A 15687-nucleotide genomic window follows, 5' to 3' on the forward strand; every position below is an offset into this window, starting at 1 on the left:
AGTTAATCATAACTATATCATAATTAACAATTTAACATATCAAGTTTAATACATTGTGGAATTTTTAATCATTAAATATAGTAAAGGTCAACAAAAATTGGTATACGGCCCAATTTCAAGTCCATATTCATTTTCGCTTTCACGTGGTCATTTGCAAATGTTTTTGATTTGGAAAAAAATTAGAGTAGTATTTTAATTCCTAACTTTGGACTAAATTTTAATTTAATTGTTAACATTTTAAAATTTTAAATAAGTTTAATATTATTTTATAATTAAATTTAATATGAATAATCAATATATTTAAAAATCAATATAATATTTAATTTTAGTATGTAAATAAAATCGATCTACCAATGATTATTAATATAAAAGTTTTTTTTATTAATTATTCGAGTCATATTTAATGGTAGAATAATATTGAATCTATTTAAAATTTTTTAAAACTGAAATATGCCGTTTAAAACATTAGGAACTAAATTAAGATTTAATTCTAACATTAAAGACCAAAACATAAACTTTATTTTTGAAAAAAAAATGATTTGGCTTTATTAATTAAAAATAAAGATCGATGATTAATTCCTCGGGTACTGTAGAGGCACAACCCTCCCAAGCAAGCAAGCTCCATTCTCATCCTCTAATGAGTATCGAATCCGGAAGAGATGGTTAAGAGACACAGACCCTCATCCATCTGTGCCAACTTGCGTTGGTATATTTTTTGTCATATTATTAATGAAAATATTATTAATAAAAATATATACACCTAATGTAAACAAATGGGCTTAGGCCCAATTAAAACAGGAGCGAAACTACACAGCCCAGAGCCCACTACTTGTAGAGGGTAGAAAGGTGAATTGGCTAATCATTAGAACACAACCTCGTCCCCTTATTCCTCTTTCTTCTACTTTGAACTAGTTTCTGCCGAAAACGGATAATGATAATGGTGTCTCCGATAATTTCCCCTCCTTCATCTTCATCTTCCACACTTCATCTTCATTCCTTCGAATCTACCTTCTTCTTCTCCACTCCCTTACTTCCACAAAGGTATCATTTTACATAATAATTTATTATCTTTAATTTTTTGTTCTTAACGATCACTTGCTCACCATGTGTTTGTTGAAAGGAACATACGATTTCAAAGTAGATGCAATAAGTTTGAGAAGCATAGATGGAAAGATGCTGTACGGTGCAGATTTATCAGCTCCAATGCACCTTCAACTTCAACATCAAATTCAAATTCAATGACGTTGATGAAGGAACCTCACAAGTACTTTGACCAAGTTTTCATTACCGTTCGTGCTGGTGATGGTGGGCATGGAGCTATACTCAATGCCCCCAATACTCAAAGATCACCAACAAAACAAGACCAGAAGAAGGATAAGGACAAGAGTAAGAAAAATAAAGTTCAATTTTTCTGTGTATATGCATCGAATTTGCTGCTACCTTAGATTTCTTTGCTTGTGACTAATTTTTCGAACCAACACATTGGTTTTTTATTCTATCTATTATCATGGGGTCTATTATTTGGGACAATTCATGCCACACAAATGCATCAATTTTGCTCATGTATACGCGTATTGTATGCTAATATACATCGAGATAGGAATTTTTGAACTAAAAGATAGGATTCTTCATTCTGTCTATGATAGTCATATACTGTCTATTATTTGGGACAAGCTATCATATTTAAAATAATTATTAAGAAAGCTAATATAAGTATTTGATTAAGATTATTATAAATATTCAATATCATGTATAAATATTTTTTATTTAATAATGAATATACATCTCTGTTTACATTTTCATAAGTTGTTGTATTTATGTAATCGTGCAACATAGTTAAGAAGAAAAGCTCCTTGAAGAGGGACTTTGATGGTTCACTCATACTCCCAATGGGTGGACATGGTGGTGATGTGGTTATCTACGCAGATGAGGGAAAGGACACATTGTTGGAATTTCACAACAAGGGAAGGTACAATGCTAAGCGTGGTGGAAATGTTGATGCAATGGGTGTGTTAAGTTCACTGTTGCGTAATGGAATCACGGCCCCAACTTTGCGCATTCCTGTGCCTGTAGGTTTGTAATGCTCTTGTTTCTATTGATATATATGTGTCTGTGTCTTTAAATGTGAGCATGTTTTGTTACAAGACTCTATGGTGTCACTGCTTGGTAAGACATGGATTAGTTGTTGATGATAAGGGTGTTTCTCTTTTGTTTTTGTTTGGATGAAGAGTTCTGTGTCATGTGATTCATGTAGCTGACACTTCGCCTAATGAGTCAAGATTTAGTTCTTGTTGTTGATGACAATGTTTCTGTTTTGAATTGACTATTGTCAGTCTTCTACGGTAGTACGGTGTTGTATGTGAAGAAACCAAATGTAGTGTTGTAAAGTAATTTGAAGAACTAAATCTTATGTCCCTCATTGAGTTCATGAATGTGACAGGTACAGTTGTGAAAAACAAACGAGGGAAGACGTTGGCTGATCTAGCACAACCTGGCGATGAAGTTCTTGTAGCTAGGGGTGGACAAGGAGGGGTAATATGCTTCTTTCTCTTTTCCTCCATTTGAAGGTTTGCTTTACAATGAGAATCATTGCATCAGATGCATTTGATTGATTAATGACTTTAGCTCCATATCAAGCTGATGATGAAATGGAATAATTAGATCAACATAGTTCATATATACATTTAAGTAATTTCATTTTTTTTTTACTTGTGTGGCATAAGAATTTAGTTAGTTATTTATTTATTTTGCAATATCATGGTGCCAACTTTTTGTTTTTCTTCTTCCCTGGAAAATACAGAGAGTTTATTTCTGTTGTTTTATTTTACTCTGAATATATATTTCTTTTATCATTCCCTGCCCAGATTAGTTTGTTAGAAGTTCCACAGCATCAAAAGAAAAGGATGATGACTTTGACAACTAACGTGATGAGAGATGAATCTGATAAGGTGAAGTGTGTTGAGTCTTTTTCTGCACTTGGAGATATTTTTGGTGTTGTATTCCATAGAAAGATATCATTAGCAGCCTCTTATAGTTACACTCTCCTTTACTCTAATTGAATAACTTGTACAATAACAACAAAGCCTTATTCCCCCAGGAGGGGTCAGTTACATGCTTTTAGGGTAAAAAAAAATTGAATTGTGGAATACGTAATATGATTAATGAGTATATTTTTTATCACCAAAAAAGTATCTAGAAACTACGAATTCTCATATCAGGCTTTATCAAGATTCAAGAAATGAACATGTGTTGGCGATATGAAATTTCTGCCTGATTTGATGCCACTGTGCATTAGCAAGCTGTGTTACTTTCTTACTGTAAGGTAAAACTTGTATTTAACAACTGTTACAGGTATTAGTTCACGGTCAGCCTGGGGAAGAAATTAAATTGGAGTTGATCCTGCGAGTAGTTGCCGATGTTGGTCTAGTTGTGAGTATGCCTGTGCACAATGCCCTATTAAATTAGACAATGCTGAGATTGCTAAAAATTAAAATATTGAATTTATCATGATTTAGGCCCAGTTTGGGTAAACAGCTTAATTAAGCCCCTTTTAAAAAAATAGATTAAACAATAAATGACTATATTAAAAGTAGCTTATGAATAAGTTATTTTGTATTTGGATTTTTAGTTCTAAAAGTGTTTATTTTATAGAAATGTGATAAAAAGTAGTAGGATTATGATAGAAATCATTTTTTTAACTTCACTATAAGCTCCTAAATAGCTTTTTAAAAAGCTGCAATTTGGTTTTAAAAATTGCACCAGACATTAATGCTACTACTTTGCATAAGTCAAAAGTTCAAAAAAGTTACTTTTGAAGCTTCCCAAACGGGTCTTTAGTATAGTCCAAGCGAAACTTTTTTGGCTCTAGAATAACTTCTTGTTGAAAACTGCTTAAGGTGCAATTCATATGCTCAATGATGAAGTAAATATTGTTTTAGGGACTTCCAAATGCTGGAAAATCGACACTTCTGGCAGCGATTACACTCGCAAAACCTGACATTGCTGACTATCCATTTACAACATTAATGCCAAACCTCGGCCGCCTTGGCGGTGATCCTACCTTAGGGGCAGGGATGTATTCATCTGAAGCTACGTTGGCAGATTTGCCTGGCCTTATAGAAGGAGCTCACTTAGGGAAGGTATTATATATGTCTTTTCCTCTTGAAGTGGCTCCATTGTAATTTTTAAACCATATTGATGCTAAATTTGAAAGCTTTTTATCTTCTAGGGTCTTGGCCGCAATTTTTTGAGGCACCTGAGGCGGACTCGAGTGTTGGTTCATGTTGTTGATGCGGCCGCTGAGAACCCTATAAATGACTACAGAACTGTTAGAGAAGTATGTATCTTGTATTCCGTCATTGATCATATTTATTTATTCAGGATTTTTTTGTTGGTTCAATTGCTTTACCTGTTATTTATTTATTTATGCTCTTAAAGACTCAACTCGAGCAACACTTAGAATGAATTTACTTGAACAATTGCTTTTTATGTGCTGACTTGTTTCCTCCTAAAAACATGATTTTCAAAGTCCTATAATATTTTTTATTTATTTAATTATTTTATTAATTTATTTTTTAATAGCTAGCATGATGTGTATATAACTCTGGTTCATATAGTGTGCAGAAGCTTTTCTCGTTATAATGTGTTTCTTTCCCTTTCAGTAGTGTTGCTAAGTTCGTGCTCTGTCAAATGGTGATTTTGTTTTTGCAGGAGTTGCGCATGTATAATCCCGAGTACCTTGAAAGACCATACATTGTTGTTTTGAATAAGATTGACCTATCCGAGGTATATAGTTCCCTCTTCCCACGCTCAATGCATTAAGCTCCATCGTTTGGGGTTAAAGGATGAGGATTGTGTTAGGACTGCGACAATTAACGTAAAACTATGTGAAATCTCTATGCATGGCCACAACGCAATGATGTCTTTGGATCTATGCAGGGTTGTGCATGGATAAGATCCAATGGCATATTGGATCCATGTACTGGACCTTACCTATTGAGAAAAGGCTTTCTTAAGTTTGTTTTTGGGTTAGGTGAGGCCGCAAGGGTCAATAGTCCTTACTCCTTAGCCTTACCTTTGTGGCAGGATCAGCAGTTTCTATGACTGGAACCTGGTTCCACTAGGTTATCAAACTCTCAAATTAACTCAGACAACTCATAGCTATACGAGTTTAGGACCTAAATTCTTGAGTTTGATATGTGAGACAGTCTTGTGACATGCAAAAATTATGGTGATTAACATGTGGCTAACAATAATTCCAGGCAAAGAACAGGCTTTCATCACTTTCTGAAGAAATTATGAAAATAGGCAACAATAGCACAGCTTCTGAACCGAAACCAAGTCCGGAAGTTCCGGATGAATCATCATCTGATGAAGGTGACCTGCCGGAGAAAGCGCTCGAGGACTATCCACCACCTCTCTCGGTTGTTGGAGTTAGTGTTCTGTAAGTGCTTGACCCGTTGTTTTATATTACTACTGTATTTACCAGTGTTTTACACAGGAAGTTACACAAAATTCTTTGATCATCATATAATATATGGATATGTTCTGGGAAATTGTTTTTCTTCATTACAAATCACATTTGTAGTAACTTGATAAATATAATTTATATCATGCTGTTCATAGTACCAGGATCTTGTAAGATGAAAATTCGAGTTGTTTCTTGCAGAAAGGGTATCAAGATAAAGGAGATGTTGAAGGAAATAAGGGCTGCTTTAAGGAAGTGCACTGGTTCCAATGAGCCTTCGAGTGTGCCACCGCCGCCTTGAGATATGTGCTATGCTTTTTTAAACGACGTTGATGTGGCGGTTCAATGACTGGTCCGGCACAAATTCGGCTTTACCAAAGAACACAGCTCATGCTAAGTTCAAGTTGTTCTTAAGGACCATAATAGTAGTGAGACAATGGAAGCATCGAGTTGAAGAGTCAAATTTGTTCAACCACATGGTTATTAGCAAGGTTGAGAATTTTGCTCGATGAGTTATATCAAAAAGTTCTATACTTCTATGTAACATATATGATAAGTTATGTTTGTAAAATGATAATTATTTTGTCTGTTAGGCTCATATCTAGGTAAATTATTTGGACAAACATAGCATGTATAGTACTCTTGAATATTTGGACAAATGTCTATTATCACTAATTGTTTGCTCTTAATCGATATGTTGTTTAACAATAAACACCTTTAAAAAGAAAAAAAAAAGAAGAAAAAACACATCCTAATTTAAAATAAGTGTTCAATTATAATTGAAAATATAGATTAAGAAAATTACTAGAAGTATTTTGACTTTAGTTATATTTAAGTTAGGGTGCAAACTTTTATATATATATATAAGAAATATAAATATGAATATATTCATATGCGATTAAACACCTCTAAACGAAGAGATTGGTAAAATAAAAGAAATATCTAATTATTTTTAAATTAAAATAATAAATTTATAATTGATAAAAATTGTAAATTTAATAGTAATTAATTCTCTCAATCTATCATTGTATATTTGTATTAATCCTTTTTCCATTTGAATAAATATTCCATGAATATGAGGTAACTTTTCATTATCCAAAACCAGCTTCTCTTCCCCCATAAATTCATCTTTTTTATTACCCCTCTCTCTCATCATTTAATATTTTTTATTCAACATTTATGCTCATTTATTTCACAAGGTAAGAAAAATTTGCTGTTTAATTAAGGGTCTTTTTAACATGTATCTTAAAGACATTTTAAAAACAATTTATCTATCTTGTGTTTTAATAATACATATTAAGATTATAAATTAAATTTTTTTAAAAAATATATAAAAAAATAAAATTTTAATATATTTATTTTGTATTTATTAAAAATTAAATTTTTTTTACTAATGATAATCTTATTATACACTCTAAAGATGCATGTTAGTTAAATTCTAAAAATATTATAAAAAATATTTTTTTAAAATTTATTAAATACAATATTTTTTTATATTTTTAATGTGTTGAATATCTAAAAGATTTTAAAAATTTATGTTATACTCTTGAAATTTATCTTTAAAATAGAAGATAATTAGATTTTGAATTGTACGTTGTCTAAAGTGTTTCATAGCAGTATATACAGACAAATAAAGAAGCCAAGTGTGCATAAGAGAAATAAACAGTGAGGCTCATAGTTGACACGAAGAGATTGCTTCAACATGACGAGTAGAAATCGAACGTCACCATATTATTAAGGGACATGAATTCAATGTATTCATTTGTATATGTATATACGTGTGTATTAGTATAGTATTTCATAGATTATAAATAATACAGTAGAATAAAAGAAAATTATGAATAAGATAAGGTGGAAACTCATGCGAAGTTGACTTTACGTGAAGTTGATACCTAAAAATCGTTAGATAATTTAGTTGATTTGACTACATTTTCATCTAACGATTTTTGGGTATCAATTTCACGTGAAGTCAACTTCACCTGAGTTTTCACCATAAGATAAATATCAATTTTTAATTACTCTAGAAAAACTTTGTATAAGAATTCTTTATTATCCTTATTGTAAATATCTTTGGCTAGGGGATGAAAATTAGTAAAAAGTTTTATGGGTTAAATTTTTTGTATATTTTTACACATAAATCTTAATTCTTAACTATAAAATTGTCATTCCAATTCTTTTTGCGACTTGACTAGGAAGTAAATTAATGGATATCATAAAATTACTTCTTAAAAAAATTTAAATTGATAAAAAGAGATAATTATATTTTTAATTAGTCTTTTTATACAAAAGTTATTGAATTTGTGTAAATTATTTTGCATAAGTTATTTTCTTTTATCTTATGTAATTTGTTTTTCTATAATAATAAGGATCAAACTCTAGGCTTTCAGTTATAAAAGATCTAATATCATATTATAAAATTATTTCTACTAAAAATTTAAATAAATAAAAAGAGACATGTAAATTAATTATGGATAAATTACATGTATATTTTTATACGTCAAAATTCTTTTTAAAAAATCAATCATATTACATATGCATACAAAATTAACTACTATTATATATTTCATACAAGAATATAGATTGATTTGATAAAAAAATAAAATTTTTTTTACAAGAATACATATAGAAATTAAAAAATACAACAATAATTACTGGCTGATTTTACGGTGTAAACAATCTATCTTTGTTGACCATTTACACTGGATATTAATATCAATAAAATCCTCCCTATTCTTTTCCCCCAAATATAAATAGCACCTACTACCTTTGTTCTCTCCTCAAGTCATATTAGAACTATATCTATTACTAGTTTACTACTCAAAATTGTGAACTAATTAATCTCCAAAATTTAATTTCTTGCTACAATAATGATCAAAGCAAGGATGATGGGAACTGATCAGGAGAGAAAGCAATTGATGAGGAAGCAAGCACAAGCCAATTCAAGAAAGGGTTGTATGAGGGGAAAAGGAGGCCCTCAGAATGCAACATGCACCTACAAAGGTGTAAGGCAAAGGATTTGGGGCAAATGGGTTGCCGAGATTCGCGAACCACGACGTGGTTCGCGTATCTGGCTTGGGACGTTCAATACGTCCCATGAAGCCGCCTTGGCTTACGATGCTGCGGCGCGTAAGCTTTACGGCCATGATGCTAAGCTCAATCTCCCAGACCTTCAACCCTCTATCTCCACAACTCAGGTAAAAAATTAGTTTTGTTCATACTTCATAACCTAACCACATTCTTAAATGATAATGTTAGAGAAATAAAAAAATTAGCAAAAACTTATCTTATTTATTATTTATTAATTATTATAATAATTAATAAATATTAAATAAAATAAATTCTAACTGATTTTGACTAATAATTTTTTGTTACTAAACATTTTTTTCTTAAAATGATATTACACCTTGAATTTTAGAAATTAAATGATGGTTAGAAGAAACAATGGTCATAAAGACAAAAGAGGTCATCGATCAATTCATTTATTCTTCAGAAATCATTTGATTCCATTCATGCATGCATGTTTATCATAGAGAAATATTTAGATGTTTGGATAATTGGAGAATAAATCAATGTTCTGATCTTATTCTAATTAATTAACTATCTTGTATATCAGTATCATAGGTTGATTATTACTTTTAATTTAAAATTTAAAAATATTAATAAAATATAAATTATTTTTAAACTGTTAAAATAAATAATACAGAATAAGAGTAATCGTTTGTTCTCAAAATACAAAATATTTTTTTATTATACATACTTTATTTAAATCATTCTTTAGTTAGTTCTATACATGTGCAAAATTTTTCGTTCATTATATTCATGCATAAGTTTAGATTTAATTATTTCTTTTAGATTTAATTATTTCTATTGACTCAATTAAAGTATATATTGTGTTGAAAAATATCTAATAACAAACAAAATTAGTCAAAAACGATTAAAATTTGTGTTATTTAACCTTCATTATTACTTGTTGCATGTCTTCCCATTAATTACTTACTGATACATACCAATCTTTATATAATTTTAAATTTTTAATTTCAGTCTAATGTTTCCAATATACTTTCTTCGGTATTAATTGATTGTCTACTTTCACGTTTTCACATTAATTAGTAAAATCATTGGAAGTTATTGAAGTTGTAAAAGATAAAATATATTTTAGGACATTATTCATAAAGTAATTAATAAAAAAAATTAACGCTATCTAAATTTTCTAACAAACAGACAATTATTTATTAAAAAAGATATTTTAAAAAATAGACTATTAAATAATATAACATAAATCAAATATATTATATACACTAAAATTAATCATCATATATTTATATATAAATATATGTATTATTTAACTCATATTTAATATGTATTTTATATTAATGAAAACTCAGGTACAGTTAACTTCGTGTGAAGTTAATTGTTAAGAGTTATTAGATGATAATTTAATTAAATCTATCAAATTATTTAACGATTTTCAATTGTTAATTTCACATTAAATTAACTGCACATAAATTTTTATCTTTTATTTTAACATATATTTTATAGTAGCAGAATTTTGGCTAAATTTAGTGTAATATTATCCAACACAAACAGTATATTATCTAGTAACTTTTTTTTATCTAACAGGATATTCAAAGAGACAACCTTCTTCAACAACAATCTCACATGATGATTAATCAGCACAACATTGGCACCTCTTTCAACAACAACAACAATAACCTCAAACCTTTGGTGCCCATGGCTGAGGTTGGTGTTACACCAATTTACACCAATGAAGGCATTATGTCTCTTCCCTTAAGAGATGATATCAACACCTACACCACCATCAACAACATCAATAACTTCAACACCAAACCTATAATTTTGGAAAGCTTCCGAAACCCAACAAAGCCTATGGACAATAATATTATCAATAATAATAATGTAGAGAAGCCAAGTTCCTCATTTTCTGAGCCAGATTTTTATGATGATTCCATTTGGACAGAAGCTGCTGCATCTTTGAACTTTCCTATGCTTTCAGATGCTAATAATGGTTTTTATGAAGCTGGGGATATGGCTTGGATATGCAAGGTTGATGGTGAATAAATGTAATCATCATTATTTATATCATATTGATATACATTTAATAGTTTAAATTTTTTGGATTTTATTATATAGTATTATTAAAATTTCTATGAAAAAAGTTTTAAATTTAGTTCTTATCAGTCTTATTCTTCTAAAGTGTACAAAAATATAAATCTATTCCCAATTTACACTTCAAGTTCAAAAGAAATTATTACAAAAAGAGGAGAAATAATAATAATAATAATAATAATAATAATAATAATAATAATAATAATAATAATAATAATAATAATAATAATAATTAAATTATTATTATTATTATTATTATTATTATTATTATTATTATTATTATTATTATTATTATTATTATTAACGGAATAATGGAAATTATTGGTATATATGTGTGTATTAACTTACACAAGTTTACGAGTAGATAATAGATTCCCAATATACACGTTTTAATTTGGACATAATTTTTTTTTAATTTAATATCTATAATTTTATGTACGTAATATTTATAAGGAAAATTCTACGGTGACATTGGTTTTGGTGGCTAAAATGGCATAAATTTAACCAATAAATAAAATATTGACATATGATAAAAAAAATTAAATCTAAAATAAAAATAATTCTCTCTTTCTTATAATTTTTTATAATTACTTTTATCAAAATAATTTTTTATAATTATTTTTATAATTATAAAAATAATTTAAAAATATTAAAATAATTTTTTAATTATATTTATAATTATTATTTTTATTTTTAAAAATAATTTTTTATAATTATTTTGATAATTATTTTTACTAAAATGATTTTTTATAATTATTTTTATTTTTTAATTATTTTTATTATTATTATTTTTAATAATTTCTAAAAATAATACCAAAATTAATTTTTAATTATTTTTATTATTATTTTTTATAAAAAGTAAATTTTTTTATAATTATTTTTTATCAAAATAAATTTTTTTATAAATATTTTTCTTTTTGTAATTTTGAAAAACTAAAACCAAAATAATATTATGTCTCTTATAATTTTTTATGATTATTTTTAAACTAACACCAAGAGAGAGAATATCATTTTGGTATTAGTTTTTTGAAATTATAAAAAAAATAATTATAAAAAATTATTTTTTAGAAATAAAAATAGTTAAAAAATAATTTTGGTGTTATTTTTAGAAATTATTAAAAATAACAATAATAAAAATAATTATAAAAAATCATTTGAGTAAAAATAATTATAAAAATTATTTTTTAAAAATAAAAATAATACTAAAATAATAATTATAAAATTATTTTGGTGTTATTTTTTTGAAATTATTTTTTATAATTATAAAAAAATTATAAGAAATTATTTTAATAAAAGTAATTATAAAAAATTATAAAAGAGAGAATCATTTTGATTTTAGATTTAATTTTTTTGTCATATATTAATATTTTATTTATTAGTCAAATTTATGCCATTTTTAACCATTAAAACTAATGCCACCATAGAACTTCCCTATTTATAATTATACTGTTATTATATCTAATGTTATTTAAATATTTTAATAGTAACTAAAAAATATAAAATAAGATAAATTGTAATTAAAAAAGGTAAAATATGATAATTTCTGAATTGTTTTAGGCTGATTTTTTATTGTGATCCGAATATTGTTATATTAATGATAGCAATTGCAAGCTATAAAGGATTCTGATGAAAAATTGAAAGTGGTACAAGTGTAGTATAACAACACAAGTATAGTATAGCAGTATTAGGGATGAGTCTAAGTAATCAGAGTATGAGGAAATTAGATGGAAGGAATGAAGGAATCAATGAATGTAGTCCAAGTTCACCTGCAAGGGGGATCTGAATTAGAATGTGAAGTTTTCAGGGAGAGAGAGTACAGAGAAAAGTTATCAAGTCAGAAGACTCACATTACACACATGCCCCATCAGGGTCTTTTCTCCCTTCTTATTTACCCCCTTTCTTTCCTCTTTGTATCAACACCGCCGCCCTGGAGATTGACCTTGTCCTCAAGGTTGAAGGAGGGGTGAAGCCGTTGCATGTCCGCATATCCTTCCCATGTCGCTTCCTCCGGCGACAGATGCTGCCATTGAATTAGCACATGTTCCTGCCAAGTATCGTTCACTTTGATCATACGATGGCCTAGCACCTGGAGAGGCAGCAATTTGCAATTGTTCTCACCCACTGTTAGAGGTTCCGGTAGGGTAACCGAAGGTGGTCTGCCCACACACTTCTTAAGGAGAGAAATATGAAAAACGGGGTGTATTTTGGCAGTGGAAGGAAGCTCCAGCTTGTATGCGACTTTACCCACACGCTGCACCACGGGAAAAGGTTCGAAGTAGCGCATAGATAGCTTTTGGGTCTTTCGAAAGGCCACAGAACGTTGACGGTATGGTTGGAGCTTGACATAAACAAGGTCGCCAATCTGAAAGTCCAGGTCACGGCGCTTGCCATCAGCCATGGCCTTCATCCGGGCCTGAGCTCTCCCCAAGTGGAATTTCAAGGCTGTTATCAGGGAGTCTCACTGTTGCAATTGTTTCTGGACAGCTGGAGCGTCTGTAGAGGTGGCAACATATCAGAGTAGAGGTGGAGGATTCCGCCAAAACAAGGCCTTAAAGGGAGACATGCTGATTGCCGAATGAAAGGAAGTATTATAACTGAACTGCGCCCATGGAAGAATCTTACACTAAGTCCTGGGGTTGTCTTGAGTATAACAACGAAGGTATATCTCTAGACACCTGTTAAGCACCTCGGTCTGGCCATCGGACTGAGGGTGATAAGCCGAGCTCCGCGCTAGCGTGATACCTTGGCGCATACAACATTGCTCCCAAAACTTGCTTGTGAATACCTTATCGCAATCAGACACAATAGACTGTGGCATGCCATGAATACTCACTACATGTTTGATAAATGTTTCAGCAACTTGGGGGCTGTAAAAGTAGCTGTTAGTGATAGGAAATGGGCAAACTTTGATAGTCGGTCCACTACCACGAAGATGACCGAATATCCTTGTGTCAGCGGTAACCCCGTCACAAAATCCATAGCAATATCCTGCCAAACATCAGTAGGGATCAGAAGAGATTGGAGGAGACCAGCGGGCAGTAGTGTGGAGTACTTCGCCTGTTGGCAAATAGAGCACTGGCGCACATAATCCTTGACCATACGAGCCATATCCTTCCAGAAAAATTGGGGAGTCAATCGGCACAATGTCTTTTGATAACCACCATGTCCACCAATGGTTGAGTCATGGCACTCATAAAGAAGCTTCGGGATGAGGGACGAAGTAGAAGGGATTATCAGTCGGTCCTTCCAAAACCAAAGACCATGTCGGTGCTGCAAATTTCCAGACCGAAAATCCACCTCAGAAAATAAATCCGAGGGGTTGAAGTGCTGAAGATCGGACCGTAGCTGCGTGAGAATGTCGCAAGTGAGCGAGGTGACAGCAAGAAATTGGCGAGACAGCCCATCGGCACCTTGATTATCCGAGCCCTTTTTATATTCTATCTCAAAGTCATAACCCAAGAGTTTGGCCAACCAAGTCTGCTGTTCTGGCGTTTGAATGGTCTGAGCTTGGAGTTCCTTGAGGCTCTTGTGATCTGTTCGTATCACGAACCTGTGACCCAGCAAGTAGTGGCGGAACTTAGCCACCGCTGCTAAGATTGCTTGCATTTCCCGGGCATAGACGGATTGCTTCTGAGCCGTGCAAGAAAGTTTCTTCAAAAAATAAGCGATGGGATGTCCGCTTGGCTGAGAATCCCCCCAATACCAGTACCCGAAGCATCTGTCTCAAGCACAAAAGGTTTGGAGAAGTCGGGAAGTGCCAGGACTGGTGCATGAGTTAGAGCCTCCTTCAATGTCACAAAAGCATCCGAGGCTAAAGGCGACCACACAAACCCCTCTTTGCGCAACAAGTCAGTGAGCGGTGCTGCCAGAGTGGCAAAATTGCATATGAACTTTCGATAGTAGCTCGCCAGTCCCAAAAACTCCCAGAGTTGCTTTACTGAGGTTGGAGTCGGCCAACAACGAATTGCTTCAATTTTTGAGTCATCCACTCTTACCCCCTCAAGTGAAACCACATGGCCCAGGTACTCAACTTGTGTTTTTCCGAAAGAGCATTTAGAGAGTTTGGCAAATAGGGAATGGTGCTTGAGCACGCGTAAGACATATACCAGATAATGTAGATGAGACTGCCAATCAGCACTGTAAACCAGGATATCATCAAAGAAGATGAGGACAAATTTTCGTAATTCCTCAGAAAAGATAGAATTCATCAAACACTGGAAGGTAGCAGGGGCATCAGTCAGACCAAATGGTATAACAAGGCATTCGTATAAGCCCTGGTGTGTCCTGAAAGCCGTCTTAAAACAATCCCCCGACCTGACACGAATATGATGGTACCCCGAGCAGAAGTCGAGTTTAGAGAAGAACCGAGCACCAAACAATTCATCGAGTAATTCGTCCACCATCGGCATAGGAAAGGAATCCTTGATGGTGGCATGATTGTGGGCCCGATAATTAGTGCAAAATCGCCATGAACCGTCTTTCTTTTTCACCAACAGCACGGGCGAAGAGAAGGGGCTAGTGCTTGGCTGTATGATGCCCTCGGCTAGCATCTCAGCAACGATCCGCTCAATCTCAGCCTTTTGGCTATGAGGATATCAATAAGGGCGGACCTTAATAGGTGACATTCCGGGAAACAAGGGAATGGTGTGATCGTGTACTCTCGGCGGAGGCAATCCTTTTGGAACCTGAAAAACAACTGAGTAATCCCGCAATATAGTAGCCAAGTCGGGCGCCAAATCAGAAGGTAATTCCAAAAGAGGAGGGGTGTCTGTAACCGGTTCTTGGAGCTGGAGTGTATACATTTCCATAATCTCATCTGTTATGTGCAAACACCGCAACTGATGAAATTGTGCCGGGGCTGGGTTGGCATCTTTTTCACCCTGCAAAGTAACCATTTCAGCCCCAACCATGAAGGTAATGAATTTTTCCCTATAATTTACCAAATGGGTGTCCAGTGTCTCAAGCCAAATATCCCCTAAAACCATCTCCTCACTAGCAATGGGAAGTACGAAAGCCGATATAAGGAGCAAATGATCCTGAATGGAAACAGTTAAATTACAAACCTCACCCTCGCATTGGAGCAAAGCACCATT

At 32.0% G+C, this 15687-nt stretch overlaps 3 protein-coding genes across 3 annotated transcripts; 2 read left to right on the plus strand and 1 right to left on the minus strand.

The window, feature by feature from the left end:
• The first annotated feature begins 860 nt into the window (after positions 1–860).
• Positions 861–6156, plus strand: LOC112696345 (probable GTP-binding protein OBGC2). Its single transcript, XM_025749074.1, has 11 exons — positions 861–1041; positions 1121–1386; positions 1837–2073; positions 2441–2532; positions 2865–2948; positions 3352–3429; positions 3939–4139; positions 4229–4336; positions 4711–4785; positions 5262–5443; positions 5669–6156. Exons 1-11 carry the CDS (start codon positions 932–934, stop codon positions 5766–5768), a joined length of 1533 nt encoding a protein of 510 aa, XP_025604859.1. The 5' UTR covers positions 861–931; the 3' UTR covers positions 5769–6156.
• A 2111-nt stretch (positions 6157–8267) lies between these two features.
• LOC112698129 (uncharacterized) lies at positions 8268–10546 on the plus strand. Its single transcript, XM_025751525.3, has 2 exons — positions 8268–8661; positions 10088–10546. Exons 1-2 carry the CDS (start codon positions 8335–8337, stop codon positions 10544–10546), a joined length of 786 nt encoding a protein of 261 aa, XP_025607310.1. The 5' UTR covers positions 8268–8334.
• Positions 10547–14247: 3701 nt separating this feature from the next.
• Positions 14248–14997, minus strand: LOC140173630 (uncharacterized mitochondrial protein AtMg00860-like). The gene has a single exon (XM_072198126.1). The coding sequence runs from the start codon at positions 14995–14997 to the stop codon at positions 14248–14250; it is 750 nt and encodes a 249-aa protein (XP_072054227.1).
• Between the last annotated feature and the right edge of the window lie 690 nt (positions 14998–15687).

Source organism: Arachis hypogaea, chromosome 6 (assembly GCF_003086295.3).
Source record: "Arachis hypogaea cultivar Tifrunner chromosome 6, arahy.Tifrunner.gnm2.J5K5, whole genome shotgun sequence".
In the NCBI taxonomy this organism is placed as follows: Eukaryota; Viridiplantae; Streptophyta; class Magnoliopsida; order Fabales; family Fabaceae; genus Arachis; species Arachis hypogaea.